This window comes from Labeo rohita, chromosome 16, assembly GCF_022985175.1.
Source record: "Labeo rohita strain BAU-BD-2019 chromosome 16, IGBB_LRoh.1.0, whole genome shotgun sequence".
NCBI lineage: Eukaryota > Metazoa > Chordata > Actinopteri > Cypriniformes > Cyprinidae > Labeo > Labeo rohita.
Window position 1 is genome coordinate 23,461,104 of NC_066884.1, and position 27,937 is coordinate 23,489,040.

Consider the following 27,937-nt stretch of genomic DNA (forward strand, 5'->3'; position numbering starts at 1 on the left):
TTTGAAATAAAAGAAAAGAAAAGAAAAGAAAAGAAAAGAAAAGAAAAGAAAAGAAAAGAAAAGAAAAGAAAAGAAAAGAAAAGAAAAACAGTCAGCATTTGAAGTGGATCAAAAGGAGTTCATCAAAGTTGTCCTAAGACAAGAACGGGTATTATTTTGGTTTTAGGATAACTTGATGAAAGGTTTTGATCCAATTTAAATGTTGACTACTGTAAAAAGTAAATAAAATAAAATAAAATAAAATAAAATAAACATTTGGCAGAAACTTAAAGTGACTTTCACTACAGCGACTATTCAAAGCATACATTTCAATTCAATGTACAGTATGTATTTTTATCTGGAAGTTGGACCCATGACCTTGACTTTGCCAGTGCTATGCCCTTAAAATAAAATAAAAAAAATAAATAAATAAAAATTAATAAAATAAAATAAAATAAAATAAAATAAAATAAAATAAAATAAAATAAAATAAAATAAAATAAAATAAAATAAAAACTAAACTAAACTAAACTAAACTAAACTAAACTAAACTAAAAAAAATAAAATAAAATAAAATAAAATAAAATAATCAAATAAAATATTTGGCAGACACTTCAAGTAACTTTTAATACAGCGACTATTCAAAGCTTAGACTTAAATTTCATTTCAATGTACAGTATATATTTTTTTCATCTGGAAGTTGGACCCATGACCTTGACTTTGCTAATGCTATGCTCTTAAAAATAAAATAAAATAATAAAATAAAATAATAATAAAATAAAATAAAATAAAATAAAATAAAATAAAATTAGAAATAAAATAAAATATATTGCTAGTGGTGTGCTCTTAAAAATAAAATAAAGTATTTATTTATTAATATTATATTTATTATTTGTTTATATATTACACTTCAAGTGACTTTTACTACAGCGACTATTCAAAGCTTAGACTTAAATTTCAATTCAATGTACAGTATATATTTTTATCTGGAAGTTATATATATATATATATATATATAAATATAAAAATATATATGTATTTTTTACTAATACAGTGACTATTCAAAGAAAAGTGAAATTCATGACCATGACTTTGCTAGTGCTATGCTCTTACAAATAATAATTTGTAAACAAAAAAAAAAAAAAAAAAATAAAATAAAATAAAATATGTATGTATTTTTACTAATACAGTGGCTATTCAAAGCTTAGACTTAAATCTCATTTCAATGTTCAGTGTATATTTTTTTATCTGGAAGCTGGACCCATGACCTTGACTTTGCTAGAGCTATGCTCTTAAAAATAAAATAAAATAAAAAGTTTTGACATTTGGCAGACTTTTACTATTCAAAGCAACTTAAACTCACTTCAATGTAAAGTATATATTTTATCTGTTCATGCAATTTCTGGGAATTGAACTCATAAATTTGCTAGTGCCATGCTCTAAAATAAAATAAAATAGAAATTAAAAATAAAATAAATGTACACCTTTGAGTCTGTTTGAAAAATGTTGATTTAGTGCTTCTCACTGAAGTGTGATAAATAGTTTGTTTTGAAAGGGAACTGTAAGTCTGATTGATGAGCTCTGAAATGATACGCACCAGTACCTGGAAAGTCATACATCATAATCACATGCAGCAGAGACTGATTAAAGTCAAATATGATGAAGCATTATGGCTCGCACGAGACTCAAACTCACCGAGAAAAGCAGAGGGAGAGACGGTCCCGTTACTGCGAGAGACCATGACGCTGATACCCGTCTCCACGAAGGGCACAGAGAAGTCCACGACCTCTGACCTCTCCTCGTTGATAGTGAGAGAGCCGATCGCCATGTCTGCCCGCTTGTACACGACCTAGAGAAGGAAGTGCAAGACTGTATTTTTGCCCTTTTGCCACTTTTATTAGTACTAAGAAAGTTTTATTTACAGGATTTATAGGGACTCTTTTTACAGGAGCATTAGACCTAGTAAAATTCTGCTGTGCACCAGTAAAGTTTTACTGATTAATCCTTGTTTGACAAGGGAAATTACCGTATATTGACCTGAGAAATGGGCTAGACTACTCAATGGATTTTGATCGCATCCAAATGTCACAGGCTAGCTACTGCAACCTCTATATTTAGATATTGACTCTATATAGTCAATGTGGTCAAAGTGCTTGTGTCGCTGAATGTGCTTTTGAGGTTTTTGTTCTTATGAATGCAAGTAAATATTAGTGACTGGACATCAAAAGAATTCATAAATGCAACAATTAAATGTACTAATTAAATGTTAAAACTAGCAATGATATTTTTTTCAAGAACTGTAACAGTTTTATAATGTTTACAGATAAAAACAAAACCCTCAAAAGCACATTTAATGGCATATGCACTTTGACCACATGTAACTATATGCTCAACAATCTTTGAAGTGTTTAATATAAAGAGCTGCATGATTTTGACAACTTAGGTTTCCTCTACTCTGAATGCAGAAGCTTGCTTTGTGGCCTTTATTTATCTAAAAAAATACATTTTAGATAAGAGACAATGTGAATTATTGTAGATTCTATCAGTCAACACTTGTTTTGTGTATATTTATTATACGTAATTTTGTTCATGCCACTTAACATTGAAAATAGCTTTTCAACCCATATTGTATCATTTACACAACCACTTAAAAGTTTGGGTCAGTAAGTTTTTCTTTTAAATAAATTATTAATTTTATTAAGCAAGGACGCATTAAATTCAAAAAGAAACAGTGAATACTTTATATTTTTACAAAAATATATTTAGAGATGATGCATCATGAAAATCTGACTTTTTCTGTGTTTAAGTGCTATATTTGGGTCTGTAGTACATCTACCAACTCGGAAAATGTAAAAAAAAAAAAAAAAAAGGACAACCCAACTTTGTTTTGCCTTTTTCTGCATTTTTAAACATGCCTTTTTTTTGCAAGCAACAACAGTGTACCAGTTTAACTCCATGGCAAAAGTTTAAGCAAAGCATACTAACTGTTCTGTCTTTGGCTGCACAGATGAGCACAGAACACTATTTAGAGTCCCAGCCTCAGAGGAGACAAGAGAGCACTGGATTTATTGATTTATCTGCTGTATATTACGCTGCTGCCACACAGATCTAATATTAACATGCAATTTCTTTCCCAGCTATTTACCTTCACAGACATAACTGACTGTTTATGTAACTCATGTGTGTTTTTAACATAAACTTATGTCTATTTAACAGTTTAAGTGCAATAAGACATGAAAGAGAACGTTTTGAATTTTAAGTTTAGTACTTAGTACTTATGTGTGCTCAGAAAACCCTAAATCAGAAGTTTAATGTGGTTTAAAATGCATGATTTTTAGCATGATACAAATCAGCAAGCTGTAAAGGCATAGCCTTATTTTGGAAAAGGGGGCGGGGAGCAGCAACTCATTTGCATTTAAAAAGACATGCACAAAAACAGCATCTTTTTGCTTTCAATCAAATTAGGCATTTTCAAAATGATATAATAAATGATCTGTGGGGCATTTTGAGCTAAAACTTTAAAGACACATTCTGGGGACATTTGAGACTTATATTACATATTATAAAAAGGAGCATAATAGGTCTCCTTTCAAATAAATGTTGTCCTTTTTAACTTTATACACTAAGAAAAATTGTTCTGTGGTGAAGTAAATACTACAGAATAACATTAATTTATGCAAGAATAATAATAAAAAAACTAAAAAGTAAATTTAATATTAGTACTCAATTCAAGCTTGTAGAAATTAAAGTGTAAATATCAACATTATATAATTAAGCAAAACCAACTCAACTTTCTAATACTGGTGTTCTCATCAAGGTTGCTTTTCTGTATTCACACTGTTTTATGGTTGCTTTTGTTGTTAGGTTTAGCAACTTGCTGTTTTGTAGTATCTGGAGTTCATTTTCTACTCAATATAACACGTTCACACTCAAAAACGATCCAACAAACCGTTACCGTTATTTGTATACCACTTGAGGTCTCTGTGTTCAGGTGAGTGCCACATTTTTTTATTATGCATATATGTTGTGTGTATATCTAAGTAAAACATACACTTTAAAAGAACGGTTTTGTTCAGTATTGTATTGACTGAGCAAAATATAACTGTAACTATAATTATAAACAAAGTATTGCAAAGTAAATTCCAACTAAGTAGAAAGTAAACAAACTTTAAAGGTGCAAGTGATTTTTTGCCAAATGATGTTGATATTTGAAAGCACCAAAACAAACACACCCATACACCCAACAGGACTTTGACCCTATTTTGACATCTCCGCCACACACAAAAATTCAAAATCGCCTGACATCGTTGTTTTACCTTTTTTTGTAAAGGGCGTTTGACTTTCTTTGCACCAGTGGTGGACAGTAACAAAGTAGTTTTATTTCATTACTGTATTTAAAGGGGTCATCGGATGCCCATTTTACCCCGAGTTGATATGATTCTTTAGGGTCCTACTGAAAAGTCTATAATATACTTTGGTTAAAAATTCTCAATGGTTGTATAAAACAACACCCTTTTTACCTTGCCAAAATGAGCTCTGCAAAAATCATTCTGTTCTGGTCGAGGCTGCTTTAAATGTTAATGAGCTTTGCTTGCCCCACCCCTCTCTTCTCTCTGTGGAGTGACAAGCCTGTTTACTTACTTACAAACGCGAGTCGATAACTCACTGATTCAAATGATCCGTTTAGAGCAAGTCTCCAGTGAACCGAATTCAGAAGTAAGAACCGGGAAATCTTGTGAGGGTGGGAACGACTGATGCTGCGAAAGGTAAGTTACTAATTTTGAATTTTAGGATTCATTATTGTAACTGAAAATCATATTTAGGTAAAAACTGTCAGTTGTTTGTGAACTAAATCTGCTGAAAAGGGTGATCTGTTTAAGCCCACTGAAATGCTTGAATGCAGACACATCAACATCATTATCTCTACGTTTTAGGTCAAAAACAAACATTAAAATAACACAGATTAAACAAAATAACTCGTTCATATTCCCTGCTGCTGTAACGTTAGCAGTTTTATTAAAACGCTACGCATTTAGCCTTATGTGACGTCTGTTTTTATATTGTTTATCAACAGTATACATTTTTATATTGTTTGGATTAACTAGCCGAGTTGACAGATATGAATGTTTATTCATAACCATACTGAAAATAAGTAAATATTGTTAGCTGATGCTAACTGTCTAGCTAACAAGCTTACTGGTGGTGAGTTGAGGTAATTTTTAGATGTAAAGTCCAAATATTTTTATTAAGCCACCTTAAGATTACATCTGAGGGAAAAAGAAAGGATGTGATGTTCAAAACATGGTAACTACAGTAATTATTAAAGTAGGAAGTGATGTGCTCTGGGAGCATTTGGCCAGGGGTGTTTTTACACCACAGACAAGGTTTAAGAAGGAAAAAAAACATTAGGAAAATATTTTCCTTAAATTTTCTTCCTAACTTCATACCTTATTCTCTTATCACATATAACTGTGACGTTCTGCAAAACAACAAGCTTTAAAACACTTTTTCTTACTGGTGAAAATTTGATGGTCAAATCTGTTTTCTCTCAGGTACATCACATTGTAAGCTTCACAGTGAACATTACTACATCACTCTCGTCAAAATATATTTTGACTCCACATAAGGAAAATCCAAGGGATTTTGAGCAGTAGGGTTATAAAACATATGTGCTAATATAATTTAATTAAATTTAGTCTATATAAAATTGCAAAATAAATCTATCTATCAGTACTTTTTTACTTATAGGACAAAGATTCCACAAAACAAAGATTTACATATAATGTACTCACCCCCTTGTCATCCAAGATGTTCATGTCTTTCTTTCTTTAGTCATAAAGAAATTATGTTTTTTGAAGAAAACATTTCTGCATTTTTCTCCATATAATGGACTGATATGGTGCCCTGATTTTGAACTTCCACAATGCAGTTTAAATGTGGCTTCAAACGATCCCAAATGTGGTTGTAAATGATCCCAGCCGAGGAAGAACAATTTTATCTAGCGAAACAATTGGTTATTTTCATAAAAAAAATACAATTTAAATACTTTTTAATCTCAAACGCTCGTCTTGTCTTGCTCTCCCTGAACTCTGTGTATTCTGGCTCAAGACAGTTAGGGTATGTCGAAAAACTCTGATTGTACTCTGAAAGTACCGACCCAGTCTTTGCAAAGAGAACATGCAAAGAAGATCAAACACCCTTAACAAAAAAGGTAAAATAGCGATATAGGGCGATTTCGAAGTTGAGGGAGTTTTTCGACATACCTTAACTGTCATGAACCGAAAAAAAAACAGTCAAGACGAGCATTTGGCATTAAAAAGTATATAAATTGTATTATTTTTATGAAAATAACCTATTAAGCTAAAAGTCGCATTTAAACTTCCTTTCGGAAGTTCAAAATCAGGCCACCATATCAGTCCATTGCATAGAGAAAAATGCAGAAATGTTTTTCTCAAAAAACATAATTTCTTTACGACTGAAGAATGAAAGACATGAACATCTTGGATGACAACGGGGTGAGTACATTATATGTGAATCTTTGTTTTGGAAGTGGACTTCTTTAAGTACATAAAAAATTAAGTACTTTTCACTCAAGTAAAATTAAAAAAAGGAGTACTTTTACTGGAGTAATACTGGAGTACTACTTTATTATACGTTTAAAATCATACATTAATTATACTATTACAATTGCATAAAGTAAGGATTGAACTGTTCTGCTCTGTTAATATTTAAACTACAGTATTTATTTAGTTCCAGTTTTCTGGGTCACAGACGGGTAAAAAATTTTGTAGGTTAGAATTATGCAAATAAGAAACCAAACTAGTGATCATCTGTAACCCTTAGTTACATTAACGCCACACAATAGTGCTATACAAAAAATGAAAAACTGCTGCTAGAGAAGTCACCAGAATTGAACGTTTTGGTTCTTTGAACCCTACCCCCAGGCCCCCTAGAAAATGAAGGTGTACGTTTTTTCATTTGACGGGAGAAGCGCCAGCAACGCCACTGGAAGGAGGCCATGAAATGTTAGAGAGAGAAGAGTGGAACGAGCTTGGGAATTGACACGAAGATGAATCAAACTTGGGTCGCCCACATGAGCACCACAGCTCAACCTCCAGACTACGGCCCTAACAGAATTTCCTCTACACTTTACAGATCAAAGCATTCACTGTGCACCAAAACTAGACAGTCTATCACGAACTGGTGAAACGGAGATGAGTCCTTAACAAGAAATCAGCGTTTCTCCTGAACACAGGAGCCATATGTGGTGAGTAACAGGTGGTCTATCTGCAAATTCAGTGAACCTCCATCTCTAATTAATATTCAATCCACGTACTGGCTGCATTCCAGTATCCATAAATTGGTTGGGCAGATAGTGTAGTAAGAAGCCTGCACACATAGACGCTACAGGAGGCAGGTTATCCATCTCAAGACAGTATACCCCATACAGAGAAAAAGCATGCCAGGGAATACCAAAAAGCAGGGACAACATTAACATCTTTACTTTCCAGTGCGGCTCTTTTCTCACTTTGCATTCTGTTTTATATTCCTGAATGGTGTGAAAAGCTCATGATGCAGAGGAACGGGATTTATGGCGACGGTGCAGAGTTGAGTCACCGCCTAAAGTCATGCAGGTTACAAGCTTTCCCAAATCTCCTCTGACAGCTTGAACGCTGCACTGATTCCGAAAAGACGCGCACCTGCCTGCGCGTATAAATGTGTGCGTGAGGGAGAAGGGATTGTTTAGGGTGCATGATTTCCAGTGTGCGGCGAGAGCTTTTGCATCCTCGTTGAAAGCGAGCCTGCGCGTTCGTTGGTCTGCAGAGACTGTGGAAAGAACATCGATGAAGTTGTTTCCTCGTGAGCGCGCCGCAGCCCCGGTCCTGCTGCAGGCCGGCGTGCCGCACAAGGGAAATGTGGACCTGTCGTAGATAGAAGATCAAAGCCGTTCACGCACACACACTCTCTCTCGCAGCCTGAGAAAATAACCCTTAGCACTGCGCCTACAGGGGCCGTGCTGACAGCTGATTGGCTGAGCATCAATATATGCAGTGAAGAGACCAAAAGCGAGCGAGAGGGAAAGGAAAAGATTGAGAAAAAGAAAACGACGTGGTCACGGGAAAAGAGATGTGCTAAAAATCCGAGAAGAGGGAAAAAAACGCGTAAGATACCGTGAGAAATATTAAGAGCAGAAGAATGGAAATGAAGAAGGAATGAGACAGTGAAAAGAGCTGTTTCCATTCCCTAGCAACTGTCTCGAACAGGCGTCACTCCAGGGTGTGAGCGCCACAGCGGGGTCTCGCTCTCAAAACAACAACCCTCCTGTCTGTCATTTGCACTCACATGCATTCGCAAGTCATTTTTGGCTGGCTCCAGGCCTTTGTCTTGGATACCTCAGTGTATGTGTGTGTAACCCATTAGCCGAATCCCTCTGCGCTGTGTTAAAAGGGTTCTGAGTGTTTCAGTAGACCTGGAGGCCGGCAGATACGGGTGGGAATTCAGTCATCAAACAGGCCAACAAGTGACTTCTCTGTTACATCACGCACTGTGCCGGAATTACATGTTACAAAAAGCAGGGGGTTTCAACCTCCTGCACTTTCAAAGACTTCCAGTAAAAAACGTCAAGCCTTGAATTCCTCAGCAACCCTTTAACTTCCATTAAGAACATTGATCAACATTACTACATTATAAAATGCGTTAATTATAAAATATAATAAGGGATAGAAATTAGGGATGGGCGATATCTTATCGTTTGCGACATACCGGTAAAAATTCTTCCCACGGTAATAACGATAAAGTCTAGTTGTTGACATATTTCTGTGTGCGACAGTGTGGAGCGACATGGCAGAAGGCGGACGTGAAATTGAGGAGGAGTTTTCGCTAAATTAGGAGCTGCCTCTATAATCTGGAACTGGTTTGGTTAGGGCTGCACAGTGTGACAAAAAAATCGGTCTGAGCCTTGAAGAAATACACTACAGTAGCACGTCTACGATACAGTTTTGCATGTGTATGAGCCTGTTTACAAACCTGTTGTCCAACAAAGATATCATTTGTTGATATCATATGCTTTTTCTCCAAAATAACTTAAACATAGTCAAGTATTTAAGTAATTTTTTGTGATCAGACGTGATTTTATATCACAGAATGAAGCAGAAATCATACTATTTTAGTATAAGGGTAGAGTGGGGGAAAACACCCCCTCCCCTTAAGAAGTGTGTAATTGTTTTCTGTGAAACAAAAGTCATTATAGTTTTAGTGACAATGACATAAATTATAAAAATATGAAAAATGTCATACGCCCCCATGGATGGAGTAAAATGCCCCCCAGTCTGACAAGGCAATCTGCTTTAAACTTTTACAGCAAAATCAGAGTATAGGCAGTTTTAGCTTAAAATCAAAAAGAATAAAAATCAATAATTATGAATTACAAAATCATAATAGCATATTTGAAACATTCTGTTAGTTGATGCTAACTGGCTAGCTAACCAGTATCTGATGCTAACTTGAGGTAATTTTTAAATATAAAATCCAGAAAATTTTCTATTTAACCAACTAGTTAGAATTCGTCTGATGGAAAAACAAAGAATTTGATGTTCAGAACAGAAAAACTACAGTTATTGCCCATTTCCCCCTGGGGGCGTTTTACCCCACTGACTATGTTTGAGAAAAAATGATGTTGCAAATATGTGACCCTGGACCACAAAACCAGTCAGGGTCAAGATTAATACAACATCCAAAAGCTGAATAAATAAGCTTTTTTATGTGTGGTTTGTTAGGATAGGACAATATTTGGCCGAGATACAACTATTTGAATACATGGAATCTGAGGGTGCAAAAAAATCTAAATACTGAGAAAATCACCTTTAAAGTTGTCCAAATAAAGTTCTTAACAATGCATATTACTAATCAAAAATTACATTTTAATATATTTACAGTAGGAAATTTACAAAATATCTTAATGGAACATGATGTTTACTTAATTTCCTAATGATTTTTGGCATAAAACAAAAATCAATAATTTTGACCCATACAATGTATTTTTGGCTATTGCTACAAATATACCCCAGCGACTTCAGACTGGTTTTGTGGTCCAGGGTCACATATAATTATATTTCTATTAAATAACACATCCTCCTTATCTACAGGCCCTACTCTTCTCATATCGTATATAACTGTGATGTTTTACAAAACAACAAGCTTTAAAACACTGAGATAAATGAGATAATTTACTGTGAAATCAGTTTTCTCTCCGGTACATCACCAGTGTAAGCTTCACAGTGAAAACATCTACATCACTTGTCAACGTAGTCCATAGTTACAATAAAAACTTATGTTGATTTCATCTTGTGGTTATTTTAGGAAAAACAGAAGGGGGGAGGCATGTTTTCCCCCTCTCTACCCTATATACAGTGATAAAGACTATGTTGATTAGCATTGCATTATACAAGTACTTTACCCTTATAAAAATACCCAAGATTGCTTGAAGAATATGGATGAACCATATATTGTCCCAAACATATGTTTATTCTATTCAACATTTCTCAGGGTAAAATTTCTCTACCTGCGTTTTATTCAGCTACAGCAATAACTGGATGCCTTTGTCCAAATTAGGGATTTCCTGGAGCTTTGTCAGTACTATTCTTAGTAAGAAAGAACCATCAAAATGTCATCAAAATAATAATAACATAGTCCAAAATACGTATAAAACAATGCAGAAAGGGGTCGTCGGATGCTAAGTTCACTTTTACATGCTGTTTGAACATTAATGTGTGTTGGCAGTGTATGTACAAATCTACCCTATAATGCTAAAAATAATATCCCCTTTTTCAAATCAAGCCATTCTCAGATGCCTGTCGTTGTTGCGTCACACCGACAGAGGCCGCTCCCGTGACAGCTGATTGACATAAGCGTCTTACCTCAGATCAGTTGTAACAGTCCAACCTCCATGTTTTAATGCCGGAGCAGGGATGTAAGTTAGACAAGAATTGAGCGATTGAGGTGTTGTGGTGCTGGATGTAATAATGAACGTAGTGGTTGTCATTTACTCCCGACATCTGAGCAGCTGAAGATGCAGTAGATTACATTACATTCACAGTGTGTGAAGGGAATGCGCCTCCCGATCTACATATATCCGTCTATGTTTGTGTGAATCCAGTTTCACTTACAGCAGAAGTGAGTAGAAGGGTTTTTTGTGAATCTTTGAGATCGCCTTTCCTAATAATGTGCTAGTTAGCAAGTTTAGCGGCTAGACGCGGCTTAAGTAAACAGGCTTGTCACTCCACAGAGAGAAGAGAGGGGCGGGGCGTGCAGAGCTCATTTGCATTTAAAGCAGCCTCGACCATAATGGGATAATTTTTGCAGAGCTGATTTTGGCAAGGTAAAAAGGGTGTTGTTTTACACAGCCACTGAGAATTTTTAACCAAAGAATATTATAAACTTTTCATTAAGACACTAAAGAATCATATCAACTTGTGGAAAATGGGCATCTGATGACCCCTTTAAATAATGCAAATATTTTATGGGTTTTCTACTACATATTTCAGTGAGAGACATCATTTATGTTATATTAAGCCATACAAGTCTTCATACCCAGGAAACTGGGGTAATACTTCCATTTTGCAAGGATGCATTAAACTGATCAAAAGTGACAGTAAAGATTTTACATTGTTACTAAACAATCCTTTTCAAATAAATGCTGTTCTTGTGACCTTTCTTTCACGCAGAAAACAATGTGTCACGTATTAAGCAGCACAACTGTTTTCAACACTAATAATACATAGGAAGGAAGGAAGGAAGGAAGGAAGGATCATGTGACACTGAAGACTGGTTGCTGAAAATTCAGCTTTGCTATCACAGGCATAAACAACATTTTAAAATAGAAAAGTTATTTTAAATTGCAATAATATTTCACAATTTTACAGGTCTAACTGTATTTTAATCAAAGAAATAAAACTTCTTTCAAAAACATAAAAAAAATCTTGCAAATCTTTGAACAGCAGTGCATTTCCTCCCACAGTTTTCAAATTTAAAAAGGTAACTTACGGTATTGGTGAAACATATTTAATGTAATAATTTTTTAACACACCTACATTGTTGTATTACTAATGTTTTATTATTTTATTCTTTTTAAACTAATTAAAATTGTTTAATCATATTCAATATAATTTTTGAACAGTTGGAAAGAAAAGCAAATCTGCATATAGGTTTGAGGTAAATAAATATTTATTGTAGTGATTTATTGTAACTTTCTGTGAAATATTTCCTGCCTATTGTGACCTTTACCTTGCTCACTGATGGTTTTATGGCAGTATGATGTCTGAAGTTGCTCTGAAATAATATTTATGCTTCTTGCTATTTTAATAACTTTGGTTTGGTTTTACTGCAATGACATTATATAAGCCAATGATTTAACTTTGGAAACAACATACTGTCTTTGATTATTTCACACTTACTATTTTCCTCCAAATGGGTCTTTATGCATGAAAACAGATAGCTGATATTACACTTTGCAAGAGATGGGCCCCTCTCAAGGGAATCATCATTTCTGAAGGCCTTTGACAAAGTTTGCAAACCCCTGCCTCAGAGTTAAAACTCATGAATAAGACACTCTCTCAACCACACACTCACATACAGCACTTCTTTATACATACAGTATCTATGTCATAGGCTCACACTGTTTCCACACTGCAACTTCTTCAAAAACACTGCACCCTGACCTCAACTATCCCATAATCACAGTGTTTGATCATCATGAGCACTGATACTAAAGGGAATAGCAGCCTTGCCTTTAATCTGTACTCCTCTCTGCACCTAATGCCTGTATTTACATATGCAAGTGAAGTCTTCTCAGTGATATCGCTGACAGTGCATTCAGGGCACTTGCTCATCAGCACAGTGAATAAAGAGAGGCGCTGATGGGAATACAACAAGCTCAGCCGGTTTAAAGTAGGTGAAAGACACAAAAAGCTTCCCTCACCTCTCCCACCATCCCGTTCCAAACTCCGTCAATCTTCTTCCCATGTTTCCCATTGGTCACCAAGTAGAGGTCATAGGTGAAGCCGACAATTTTGGCCAATCGTTTGAGGATGTCGATGCAGAATCCTTTGCAGCACTGCTTCATGGGTGCCACCCCTTCCTGAAGTGCACTGTAATCAGAGAGAAAGTGCTCACTTATATATATTTTTAAACTTTTCAATAAGATTCAGATTAATATTTGTTAATGCTTTGGTATAATATAATGCACACAAACACATAGACATTTACAGTATACCTCTGAAGAGAGTAAACAACAGAATAGTGTTGCACGATATACCAGTACTTAAAAAGTATCGCGATACCCAGCTTTTATAAACGGTACGATTTCGCATTTTTTACTAGAACCGGTACTTTAAGAATGCATTTTAATAAGAGCCGTATTTCTGCATCTCTGTGTTGGTCTAAAGGTCTTCACAGCAAACGGTCAAAATAGAAGTTTGGTTTAACTTGATAGTCAGACATATATTAATATATTACTTAATGAAAAGATAGTACTACTACTAATAATAAAAATATTATTAAAACAATGTTTAAGGAATATTTACCAGAAAAATTTATTTACCAGAATTTATTTACCAGAAAACTGTAAATACACAACACAGTATTTCTGGAAAAAAAAAAAAAAAGAAATAAATAGCATAATAAATTAATTCTTCATCAAATCTAATTATCCTTTATAAATTCATTAGACTTTTGATTATTAAAATGTAATGAAATGATTAAAATAGAATCCAGAAAATTAATGGAAAACATATTCACAAACAAAACTGAATTTGAGAAAAATAATAAAACATAGGGCCAAATTTATTTCATTTGTGTCTTTGTTTTATTGTAGTTGTCCTTTAGTTTGTTACTTGCATCTAGGATCTTATTATTAATAACAAAGATAAAATAACAAAAAATGACTGTCATTATATAAATTGTTGTTGTAAAATAAAATTACTATATCATAAACTTATATTTGGCTTTATCCTTTAAGCTAACTTACCAATATATCAAAGATCTCTACATACCTGTAGGCTCGGTAGTTGTTCAACATAATCCTGTGTAGTGGCACTGGCATGTGATTATTATTATTTAATTTTTTTTAAAGGGGGGTGAAATGCTTTATTTTAATAGATAAATAACTATGATCTTCATTTGGATCATCTATTATTCAATGACTTTTCCTATTGTTCTAGGTTTTTTTCCTAGTATCGATTCAGTAGTAGTATCGTGATGTTTTAGTCACGTATCGTATCGAAGTCAAAATTTTGGTATCGTGACAACACTACAAAAGAAACAGTTTTACCAGAACTACTGAGAGTTACAGAGGGAATGTGAAATGAGGAAAGACAGAAGAATAGGACGGGCAAGGTTTTCAGTAGTATACTGTCTTGGTACATTTTCTGTGATATAACTAAAAATGATATAATAAAAATGAAACATGGCCATCCATATGACTGGTGTGGGAGTAGTAAAGCAGCATCCACAGAGACGCGTGTACACGGAAAAAGCTCAAGCAGATTGACAAGCAACATGATGGCTAAGTATGAATAGAGATCGCCACAAGGCAAAGTCAAAATGAGAGGGGGAGCGAGAGAAAGTGAGAGAGAGGAAACGAGTGATCGATTGCAGAGCTAAGGTAGGTGAGCATAGCCCCTGGAACTTCATAGTGATATGTTGGGGGAAAAAAAAGTGAGAGACACAGAGATAAAGACTAAATTGAAAGAATGTGACAAATGACTGGAGAAAGATGACCAATGCTTCCGAATGGAATTCTCTGTAACAAGAAAAAACAGACCATGCTTACAGCCTTACATCACATTTTGAAAGTCATGCCATGTATTGCTTTTCAATCAACAAATAAAATATAAATATATAAGCCGTTGTTTTGTCATCAGCCTTTTCAAGTGATAACTTATATTTAATATATCAAAAAGGTTGATGGTCAAAATGTTGGTTTAGTAATTAAAAACTAAGTATTTAAAGGGACAGTTCACCCAAAATGAAAATTCCGTCATTAAATACTCACTATCATGTCGTTCCAAACCTGTAAGACCTGTGTTCATCATCAGAATACAAATTAAGATATTTTCGATGAAATCCAAGAGCTTTCTGACCCTGCATAGACAGCAATGCAACTGACACGTTCAAGAAAAGGTAGTAGGGACATTGGTAAACAGTCCATGTGACAGTGGTTCAACAGTAATCTTCATGAAGCTACAAGAATACTTTTTGTGCACAAAGAAAACAAAAATAACAACTTTATTTAACTATTTCTCCATGCACAAAAAAATATTCCATACTACCTTTCTGGGACTTGAATGTGATAGTTGTGTTGCTGCCTATGCAGGGTCAGAAAGCTCTTAGATTTCATCAAAAATATCTTAATTTGTATTCTGGGTAGGTCTTAAGGGTTTGGAACAACATGACGGTGAGAAATGAATGATAGACATTGTTCGTACATATACTGTAAAATAAAATACTCACTTATGTCTTTTATTTCAAATTCTAATAAGGAGAAGAAGATAAAAATATACGGTAACACTTTACAATATGTGTGTACAAATATGCATTAATTCACATGAAGAATTATGCAACAATGCACATGAAGAACTAAAACATTTATTAATGATTACATCAGCAACTAATGAACATTCTATATGATTCATAGATTAAGTAATCAATAAATTGTTATTAGGTAAACGTGTCATAATGTATTAATTCCCTAATAACTTATTTTATTAACTAATGATGTAAATTCATATGTTAATTACCACAGTGATCAAAGCTATGTACTTCAACTTCCAGTTGTCTGCTTTAAATACTCATTAGCTAATGATTTGCAATGTATCATTATGTTGTGACTTTACTTGTCGAGGCACAGAACTATTAACTAATTGTTAAGTAATATGTCATTGTGGTTATGGATATAGAATTAGTTCGTTAGTCATGTGCCTCAATGAGTTGGAGCTGTGCATTTCGACTTCCAGTTGTCTGATTTAATTAATCATTACCAAATGATTTGCAAAGATATCATTATGTTATGACTTTACTTGTTCAGGCACTCTAACTAATTCTAAATCCATAACCACAATGACATATTACTTAACAGTTAGTTCATAGTTCTGTGCCTCAACAAGTAAAGTCATAACATAATGATATCTTTGCGAATTATTAGCTAATGTTTAATTAAAGCAGACAACTGGAAGATGAAATGCATGGCTTCAACCCACTGTGGTAATTAACACATGAATTTAAACTATTAGTTAATAAAATAAGTTATTAGGGAATTAATGCATTATGACACATTTCACCAATAACAATTTATTGATTATTTAATCTATGAATCATATAGAATGCTCATTTGTTGCTGATGAAGTAATTATTAATAAATGGTTTAGTTCTTCATGAGTTATACATTAACTTATGATTATCTCTGCATTAGTTATGATTTAATGCATATTTGTGCACCCATATTTTCAGCTGGGATTGTTTAGAGCCCTTTTTGAAGCTGCATTTAAACTACATTTTGGAAGCTCAAAATCGGGGGCACAATTGAAGTCCATTATATGAAGAAAAATCCTGAAATGTTTTCCTCAAAAAAAAAAAACATAATTTCTTTACGACTGAAGACAGAAAGACATGAACATCTTGGATGACAAGGGGGTGAGTAAATAATTTGTAAATTGTTGCTCTGGAAGTGGACTTCTCCTTTAAAGCACCTCGTCCGAATCCTGGACAGAATTTTACTTTTTGGGTGAACTAACCCTTAAAGTTGTTAGTGAAAATAAAAAATAAAATAAAAAAATAAAATAAAATAAAATAAAATAAAATAAAATAAAATAAAATAAAATAAAATAAAATAAAATAAAATAAAATAAAATAAAATAAAGCTGCCAGTAATACAAAATAAATAAATAAATAAAATGAAATAAAATAAAAAATAATGCTAGCAATCAAAATAATTTTGAAATTTACAACATTTGTGACCCTGGATCACAAAACCAGTCATAAGCGTCAATTTTTCAAAATTGAGATTTACACATCACCTGAAAGCTGAATAAATAAGCTTTCCATTGATGTATGGTTTGTTAGAGTATGACAATATTTGGTTGAGGCAACTATTTGAATACCTGGAATCTGAGGGTGCAAACAAATCAAAATATTGAGAAAATTGCCTTTAAAATTGTCCAAATAAAATTCTTAACAATGTATATTACTAATCAAAATTAAGTTTTCATTTATTTACAGTAGGAATTTTACAAAAAATCTTCATGGAACATGATCTTTACTTAATTTCCTAATGATTTTTGCCATAAAAGAAAAATCTATAATTTTGACCCATACAGTGTGTTTTTGGCTATTTCTACAAATATACCCCAGCGACTTAAGACTGTTTTTGTGGTCCAGGGACACATTTATGACATTAAAACTGCTCTTTTGTCCAAACAATTAACAAGCTAAAGTAGTGAATATAAAGACTAAGTATTGGCATTTGAGGATGTGCAGTACTAATATAAATTTGGTTGCAATAGATGCATGACTGCATTTTTCCACTAACACCTGCATTTGATCTCTGACAGAAGATTTTGGAAACTGTGGAATGACATTGCAATGCCTGTCTCACTAAAAGGTCATAGACCCGTGAAGGAAAGAAAATCTAGTTCCTAACCTGTCCACTGAAACATACAATTTTCTAATTTAACTTTGGTTTCTTGGGACCCACTAGAACAATATTACTACAATGTTCCTTTTCCCCCATACAGAAGAGCAATGATAAATAGCAGACGAGGTGGTCGGATCAGTACTAACCTGGCATTGAGAGGCCGTCTGCATGGCACGGAGTCCCTAATGCAGGTTCCAGAGGCAGCGTCTGCAAGCTCCACGATAACAAAGGGCCGCTCTTCCAGGGTCACAACCCTCAGGTGCTGAGCATCATCGGGCGGCTGCAGGAAAGGGCCGTAGCGAGACCAAGCAGGGTACCTCAGACGTAACACCCCGTTCTCCCACCATCCTACCTAAGACCACACAGACAGTACATGGTCGAGGGTCAGAGGTCATTCGCGACTTTGCAGTAGCAGAAATGTGGCCAATAAATTGAGATATCAATATAATAGGCAGTGCTTATAATGACCGTGACAAAAGCTGTTTAAACGCGACTATGTCTCATTATGAATCCAATTCATAAATCAATAATACATGGAAGTCAAAGGTCTTTTTAGCGGGTTTAGCTATTTAAAACGGCCTATTCTAATAGAGTCATTGAGGCTGGATTACAGACAGGAATGGCTTTCCTTTCTCAGGTTAAGCCTGTAAAGTGGGGAAGGATAGTAAAAAATGAAAGACTATCTCCTCTATGTTCCTCTGCGAGCTTATAGCTGAGGGCTCTCTAAAAACAGTCCTGTGCCCTTTTTATTCACTGGGGAATGAGTGGATTTTTCTTTTCAGAGAAAAAAAAAGACAGATTTTTAGCTAAGTGACGGGCCACAGAGGAAAAGGTTACGAGCCTGAGAAAAAACAGAGGAAGGCTAAAATGTGTCAAGATAGGCTATGACAGTATAACTGAGCTCATAATCCATATACAGAAGACAAAAACCATGTACAGTGCACCGCATAAATGAGTACACATCTCTGAATAAATATAAAAGATGTATTTTCTTAATGATCACCAATATTATTCATGGAAAGATGGCAAAATTGAAATGTATTAAACATATACTTAATAAAACAACAAAACACATGCCAATGTTTTCTGTAAGATAAGTAAATAAGCCAATTTTGTTTAAATAAAGGATTGCAGAAATGAGTAAACCCTAGATTTGATTCAGCAAATGTATAATATTCTAGTACTTAGTATGTTCTCCAGAACTTTAAGTATACTGCTCTGACTCTTCTTGGCACTGAGTGTACAAGTTCTTGACAAACTTTCACATCTGTCCTGTTTAACTCCTGGAAGACAATCTCTTTTAATGCCCTGGTCTTTAATGGGGAGTTCAGCTCGTCTCTACAGAATCCCTCACAAAGCTGCTCAAGAGTGTTAAGATTGAGTGAAATACATGTCTACTGGAGGATATTCACCTTGGGAGAATGAATATCTTCATTGTCATGCTGAAAATAATGCCCAATAATGCAGGGAATGAGGAGAGGGTAGCATCTTCTGTTTCAAGTTTTTGTATTACATCACACAGTGGTGTGTGAATTCATGACAGCATTGATAAAATACAACTCCCTCCCACATTCAGCACTCATACATCGCAATATAAGAGCTTTACTACCACTGAACGTCACTGTGGGTACCAGGCACTTCTCACTGTACTCCTCCTATAGCAACACCAGAACATTTTGGATGCTTTTAGATCCGAAATAATTGGCTTGGTCTCTTGAGACCAGAGTATGGATTCCCAAAAGTCTATATTTTGTAAATATGGGCCTTGCAAGAGGTTAAATGAGTTTATTGTGCATTGGCTACAGTAGGTAATTCTAGTGGTGACAACAACCATCCATGTCACTTCTGCAGGCTGCGTCGTACTCTGTGAGATAAAGTGTCACTATTTTCATAGCTTTTGCCAGCTCTGAGACACTTGCATGGTATTTCTCCTGCTCTTTTTCTAGCAAAAATGCACTCATCACTAAATGAAAACTTAAAGTAACGACCTGATTACTTTAGGAGCCTTGTCACAAGTCCATTGTTTTTGAATGTCAGTGCTACTTCTGTTATATGTTCACACTTAAAACAATAATTTGGTATTCCTCTTGTACCATTGTACTCTTTTATGCTAAGAAATAAGTCACTTGGCACTTCTCTCCCAAGTGGTTCCATTGCTGCCAGCATTAAGTCTGAGTATGATTCAGTGGGCTATATAAAGCTTTTAATTGTCAGGAAATTACTTGTCTTTAAAAGTTTTGGTTCAATATACATACCTGCTGATCAAAAATAGCCTTAAACCTATTTATTTATTTAGTAACTTTCAGGAGGGTGTACTTATTTTTGCAACACAACATTTTATCACATTGATAAGAAAATCTTATTTTGCTGAACAATTTTGATATTCTTCTTTGGTAATTGATCAGGCAGGCTTGTTCGAATATTAAGTCTCCAACGAACCCTAACATGTCATCTAACTGATTACTGAATAGACACGATTAACCGGTAGAAATTTTGTGAACTGGAAGAGTTTTTGGACTATCATTTCTAGCGCAGTTACACGGTCCCATGTCGTTGCTCTGCTATGTGGTTCCGAAAACTTTCCGTTTGCATGCGTTTTTAAGCATTGCGGTTTAAAAACAAGTGATTTTAAGCTGTTGAAATGCATTTAGCAGCAAAAGTGAACTCATTTCGCTCTGCGTGTGCGCTGTCTTAGAGACTGTTTCTGAGCACTGTCAGAGAGCCACGCGTTTAATTACAACGTATGTAGTATTTCTTATTTATTTGTTATACTGTAATTTTTTTTGTCCTATTGCTCGTTATTATTTTCTTAGTTATATTTAATCACTGACTGTTTACTTGTCATTAGTGAGCTTGAATTTACTTTTTTTTTTTTTCCAATTTAGGCTAATGACAAGAATTACATATCCTTATTTAAAGCAAAAATAACTATATCCTGAAATATATACAAAATAAAATTACTCATATCCAGTGATGGGAATAACGGCATTATAAATAAACGGCATTACTAGCGGCATTACTTTTTTTGGTAACAAGTAATCAAATAAATTACTGTTTCCCCCGTTACAACGCTGTTACCGTTACTGACAATAAAATGTGGCGTTACTATAATTGAGCACACTGAAGCAGTTTTCACCTAAGTAGGCTCTCTTTCAGCCATAGGACCTGCAAAGCTGTGCATCGCATCACATCACAGTCTTCTTCTGAGGTAAATTCTGGCTTATTCCTCTTAGCGTGCCTTCTTCCAGAAACAAAAAGTAGCCAAGATTAACTTGGAAGAATATTGTGTACGGAGGTGACGTGGGTGTTTACCTACATGTCTCACGTGGATGCTTGAAATTTGAAATGCAGAGCCGCTTGTGGGCGTAATTACAATTAGAAATAATAAGTTTAGACGGGAAAAACTGGAGCTTGCGTTGATATCATACAGATTTTTTGTATTATTTCAAAGTAGACATTTCAAGCTTTCTATGCATATATTTCTTATGTCTGTGAGGCAGGTATTCGCTGAGATTCAGGTTGTGTCTGTGGAAAGAGGTGACAAAGACTGAGATGGCAGAGAGCACACCCTGTTTTATTTTCTTTACAAAAGCACATTGTTTTGTTGTTATTATGACTATACACAAAAAGTGCTTTGCAGTTAAAATAAAAACTTTCAAAAAGCAGTTTCAAACAATATAACGTGATATTAAGCCCCTGAAAGATGTCTCTGACACAGCAACATTAAAATAGTGTAGATCAGTGTACAATGTTTTATTCCTTCAACATATTTAATATTGGGATCATCCAAGTTATTTGACATTTTTTAACTTCTTTTATTTTAAAGTAACACAATAGTTACTTTCCCTGGTAATTAGTTACTTTTATAATGATGTAACTCAGTATTTGTGAGAAGTAACTAGTAACTATAACTAATTACTTTTTTTACAGTAACATGCTCAATACTGCTCATATCGTGATATAAGATTCTGGATATAGCGCCCACCCCTAATTTTTAATAACTAATATGTAATCTTTTTATCGTGTCACCGCAGTTCTGACTTTGTCCATTGTCCATTGAGTGGCGCTATAACTCTAGTTTTCCATGACATTTTAAAATAACGTACCATCTGCACTACACATAAACTTACCTGATAGTATAAACAAAAGCGAATGTGACTTAAAAACACTTGCAAGCATTCTGTTTTAGCTTTTTTTGCAATCTCTCATGTAATCATAACTGTGTACAAAAACGATTACAAGTGCTCACTGTTTTACCACCTCTAGTGTTCATTTCTGTTGGAAATTGCAATGATATATACAGTACTTATTGGTATGTATTTCATGTCTTGCGAAAAAGCTCCCACAGGTACGTTTTCATCATAGATTAGGTAGCTATTAGTAGTAGAAAACAAAAAGAAGACAATAATATATTTTCTTGTTCCTCTTATACACAAAATGCAGTGCAGAGTGCTTCACGGGTCACAGAAAAGTTGATGTAAAACTAATTTGGACTTTTATCCAAAGCAAAACACAAATGAGAAATGCTATAGCGCAAGCACTTCATCATAAGGAGACAGCAATAAAAGAAGAGCTGTGATACAAAGCATCAGTTCAGTTTCATATTTCACCCACAAATGAAAAATTCTGTCATTATTTACTCACCCGCGTGTCATTCCATTTCTGTATGCTGTTATTATTTCCATAAACCACAAAAGAAGAATCATCTAGGTTTTTTAAGCTCCAAAAGGACTAAAAAGCTATACAAAAGGACCATAAATGTAATCCACATGACTCCCTTTCAGACTGAAATGTAAGTCTCAATTGTCTCATAAACAAACCGCATGAGGTCACGACATCAAATATCTACGCCAAAAAATCAGGTCATATGTGCGTCTACTTAAAAAAAATGCTTTGAGAGTGCTTTTATTTCATTTCGAAACCTTGACAGTCTGTGAACTCTATAAACTGTGGTTGCATGGATAAATATGAAGATTCATTCATCAAAAAATAACATACAGTTTTAGAACAACATGAGGGTGAGTGAGTAAATAAATGACTTCAATGAGTTTTCCATTTTCAGAACTATTCCTATAGGATATAACAACCTCTCAGCAGTTTGTAAGCAGCACACACTTCACATATTACTGTCTTGTCCCAGTCCCAACACTCAAAGTTTGCTAGCAGCACTGAGCCGTAGGACTTTCCCCTGCACACCAGCAGAGTGGCAGCTATCAGCACCAAAGCAGCCCTCGAGAACCATTCAGATACAGCAAAAGATGTTCAGCCCTTAAAAAAAAATCGTACAAGTCTCAGTGGCACGTGGAGTAAATATACTTCTCATACGGTGTGTATGCGCACACAATATGTCTCCAAGATATCAGTTAGCGTCTGGCAGCTAGAAGACTTTGCATATTAGCACAGGATCAGGGAAGAGGCATCTAATTGAAAGGAATCGAGCAGGAAATGGCAGCAGTCAGCATGTGGATTCCTGCAAGCACTGGTCTCATTGGGCTAGTTATCCTACTTCTAACTGCTCAGTAACTGAGGCTGTGCTATTACAAAGGCTCGGAAATCAAACGCATCCGGGGCGGATCACTGGAAATTACAAAAAGCTGATTCTGTGACATCGGCTCACCTGGTCCCTGTCTCGTTCTCTGTTCATCAATCTGTCTGCTTGGGCCAGTCTGACTGTCCATTTGTCAGTTTCCTCTCTCTCTCTCTCTCCCTCCTTAAATGCCTGTTCAGACCAAGGGTGATAACTACAATAATAATTTTATAAGAACAGGGAAGTCCACAACACAACTATAATGATAAAAACAGAACGCTGTTGGAATCACTTTCAGAATGATGAACATTAATGAATGACGAACATACTGACAGTCAATCAGTATCTATACTGCTTTAAAGAGCAGAAATATTTAAAAACAAAACCGCAGCACATACTTACAATAAACAGAACGTTAAGGGATAATTGAAATAAAGATGAAAATTATGTGAATTTATTCCCCCTCTACTTGTTACTGAGTTTCTTTGTGTACAAGTAGTTTTTTTTCCAAACTACGGAAGTCGATGGCTTCCGTCAACTGTGGTTGCCAACAATTTACCTTCTTATGTGCTTAAGAGAAGAAAAAAACTCAGGTTTGGAACAACTTGAGGGTAAGTAAATGATGACACACTTTTAATTTTTGTATGAAATTATCCCTTTAAAGCAACTGTATAGAATGGAGTTTTGCATATTTTTGCAAATTTGAAGCCCCCTATAACTTAGGGTGCTTTCACACCTGTAGAGCGATTGCTTTGTTCTGAAACAGGGGTTAAAATTATAACAGTGTTGCTTTTTATTCGTAGTGTGGTTCGCTTTTACACAGCAAAGTTTCTAAATGACCCAAATGTGTTAATACAAGTCACGCGCGAGTAAACTGTCCTCTCATTGGTCAAAGTTCCACATTTTTTTCCGGGATTCCGTTTAGCTGTCATCTATCAGGATGGAACAACGACAGCTTTGCGGACTTATTGTTGCATTTTTTTAGGCATCGTTATATTAATTTATCATTTTGAGCAGGAATCCAGGATTCGTCAGGAAAACATTTTTAAAACACACCTACTACAAACAGAGCAATAAGACGGCATCATAAAATGAAAAATCTTTGATTTTGAATGACGTAGACTGACGCGGGTTCATTTTAAGTGGTATTAGCAAAAAAAAAGGTAACGCTATTCATGGAACTGTAATTACCCATTATACAGTGTGATAAAGCCTGGTTCATTGGTCCATTGGATCGGATTGCTTTCTCACTACAACCGAACCACTCCAGTGTTCGTTTGAAAGCGTACCAAGACCACCTCTTCAAGGAGGTCTCAGTACGCTTCTTTGGTCCGCTTTTGGTGCGCACTTGAGTGCGATTGCTACATTCACACCTGCCCAAACGAACCACACCAAGAGGGAAAATAAACTCGAGTGCAATTCAACCAAACTAAATGAGGCAGGTGTGAAAACACCCTTACTCTCAGAAATAAAGGTACTGGGATGATACCTTTTCAAAAAGTACACGTTTTTACCTTATTTATCCCAAAAAGGATCCATATTAGTACCTTAAAGGGTTAGTTCACCCTGAAATAAAAATTCTGTCATTAACTATTTACCCTCATGTTGTTCCAAACCTGTAAGACTTTTGTTCATCTTCAGAACATAAATTAAGATATTTTTTATGAAATTCGAGAGCTTTTTATGAAATCCCTGTATAGTCAGCGATGCAACTGACACGTTCATGGCCCAGAAAGGTAGTAAGGACATTGTTAAAATATTTCATGTGACATCAGTTGTTCAACTGTAGTGGAATAACCCTATAGGAGAATATTATTTGTGAGCAAAGAAAACAAAAATAATGACTTTATTTAGGGGTGTGCGATATGACGATTTTTGATTGTGGACGATAAAAATGTCTCCACGATCTGCTTTTGAAAAAATATCATAGTATTGTGCTACAGCGTGTCTCCATCTCAATATACTGTAGAACGTGACAAACATTCACTGCATTTGCTTTAAAGCCTTGCCGGTTCTGTTCTGCTCTGGCATGCACTTCATGAGCACATACAAGCTAAGGACTTAGCTATCTTTCGCATCTGATTCGCTAAAACTGTCAAACACACACAAGGATTACATATAAACACAGCTGGTTATGTTTAAAGTGAAAGTAAACTGTTGCAAGAAAAATGGATGCACCCCTGTATTTTAGATGCATGCAGCTCTTAAAGCGACAGAACTAAACATGCTGCCGACTGTCATTAAAGGGACAGTTCACCCAAAAATGTACTCACTCACATCTTGTCCTAAACGTCTATACATTTTTTTTTTTTTTTGTGCTGAGTGAGTAAATGATGACTGAATTGTCATTTTTGGGTGTTGGTAGGCTAATAAAACAAAACAAAACAAAACAAAAGAAAACAAAAAAAAAAAAGGACTCACTACTCTTGACTGAAGAACTTTAATACAGCTGCTTTAACAAGAGTCAGTGTATAATTTATTTATATATAGTGTTTTATTTTTATATTTGTTCATTCAGTTTCTTGAATGCTACTGCTAAATATACCTACTGTATGTGAAAATTAAAGCACTGTTTGTTTTATTTGTGTATTATGTCTATTTGTAACATGTAGCCTATTTTTGTTCTTATTTTTTAATAACAAAGATAAAAAATGACAAAGATTTTTATCTTCGCCCAATTGTGTCTAAAGATCTGTCATTCTTTTATTTTATACTTTGTTACCTTGTATATATATTTCTGAAAAAAATCGTGGTATGATATTTTTGCCATATTGCCCACCCCTAACTTTCAACAATTTCTTCTCTTCTGTGTCAGTCTTTGCCATGCGATCACGAGGATACCATGATGCATGCGTAGCTTCATAAAATTAAGGTTGAACCACTGATGTCTCATGGACTATTTTAACAATGTCCTTACTACCTTTCAGGGCCTTAAAAGTGTCAGTTGTGTTGCTGTTCATGCAGGGACAGAAAGCCATGGAATTTCATACCTTTCCTAGATACCCCCCAGATTTCATAGAATCAGGGTAAATGTAACCGCAGCATTATTATTCAGTTGCTGTGGATGCTAATGTACCTTTATTATCGTTATAGTTATCTTTACACTAATGGCTCTTGGTGCGAACAGGCCTTCACAGTCTGTTAACCCAAGATCCATTTTCTCTGAGCGGCACTGACGGGAGGGAAGGGAACAGGAAGGGAATGTTGAGTTTGCTGGCTCGTGTCTGCCTCTGACAGACAGCGTCAGCCCAGAATCCGCCACGGATAGAAATCCAGCCACACATCTCAACAGGTGACACCGTCTTGTATTAAGGATGTCTGAACAGCTTCATAAAATATGCATGGCGTGTCACAAAGTAGCACAGCCAGGCAAGGTAGGACTGTGTGGGATCCGAGTGGCTTTTTGCTGCTGCTTGAGGGATAGAAATGCTAATGATGCACAGTGTTTAGTGTCATGTCCTTATAATACTCTTTAATGTGTTTGAACGTGCTTTTGGGTTTCTCTTCTCCCTCTCCCTTCTCTGATCTTTCTCCTTCCCCCCTGAATCTTTCTTGCTCTCTTCCACCTCCAAAATGCAGCGAGTTCTCAGGGCCGATCCATGTCAGCGGCAGCTAGACGTCTTAACTCCTTTCGACGTCGGAATGTGGGCCGACAAAACGACCGAAATAGGAGTGTTGGAGCATGTGTGGAGAACCAGAGATCCTGCGGTGCATAACAAAGAGTCGGAGTAGCAGAGATCTGGGCCCAAGCTGAGGGGGCAGAGCCTCATGCAGGCAGAGGTAGAGCAGGGGCCTGATCAAACACCGCCTCCCCTGGGAACGGATAATGCTTTCACAGGGTGAAACACAAACATGCTGCCATGACACCCGCGTCCCTCTGAACGTCCCTGTGAGAGGAGGATAAAACGAGTCGCTTTTACCCCAGCGCGATCCTTACAAATCCACTAGCAGATTTACACGGCATAAACACACATGGACACATCCTGACAGGTACAAAGAGGGTTTGGAGAAATGTGCTTGGCATTTCATTTCTTAAACGTCTCCCCCCTGATATGTATCGATTTGTGAAAACAGCGTGGACAAATGGGATCAAAAGCGCTGTAGCAGTTAGTTTGTTAAAACGCTTTAAATGCTGCGTGTGGAAGCCGTCACATGAAGTGCCTTGTGCACGACGGGCTTCTGGAAGTTGAGTCATCCACAGCCATTGTCTACTCTACGTGTTAGACGGAATGCATTTACGAGAACCAGAGACAAAACGGAGCGAAGACAAAGACGGCGAGCGTGGCGTTTTAATAGAGCGCCCTCCTAAAACAAATGGAAATTGAAAACCTCCTATAGTCAGCGTGGAAGCCTTTTAAATGTACATTATGGAGGCCCATTAAATATTTTATGTGAATGACAAAGACTCCGTGACTATGAAATACAAAAGCATCCAGATGTCTCTAACAGCATTTTTCTCCAGAACATATCTGCAAATGAGACGAAGGCGCCAAAGTCAGAACTAGCACCATGCAACCCTTAACAGACTGTTGCACCGCTTGATGGGTTTTTAGGAGTTATTCCGTGCACAGATTTCAAAATCGACAAAATACCGTCTTTTATGGAGTGTGCCATTACATTTACCCCCCTCCCCAACCCTCTTCCCCCAAACAAAAAGCCAGAAAGTTTTAAAGGAATAGAAAAATAAAATCTCTCAAAATTTACTAATGCCGTTTTAAAACCTGAAGTAGTAGTCATATATTTAA

At 35.5% G+C, this 27,937-nt stretch overlaps 1 protein-coding gene across 1 annotated transcript in view; it reads right to left on the bottom strand.

The window, feature by feature from the left end:
- Positions 1–27,937, bottom strand: part of LOC127178622 (glutamate receptor ionotropic, NMDA 2D) — a 108,723-nt gene that overhangs the window by 14,850 nt on the left and 65,936 nt on the right. The window contains exons 7-9 of the mRNA XM_051131598.1: positions 17,812–18,017; positions 12,956–13,124; positions 1,675–1,828 (exon numbers count right to left, since the gene is read on the bottom strand). Of these exons, the coding sequence (XP_050987555.1) occupies positions 1,675–1,828; positions 12,956–13,124; positions 17,812–18,017 (529 nt within the window). The remainder of the gene's footprint in view (positions 1–1,674; positions 1,829–12,955; positions 13,125–17,811; positions 18,018–27,937) is intronic.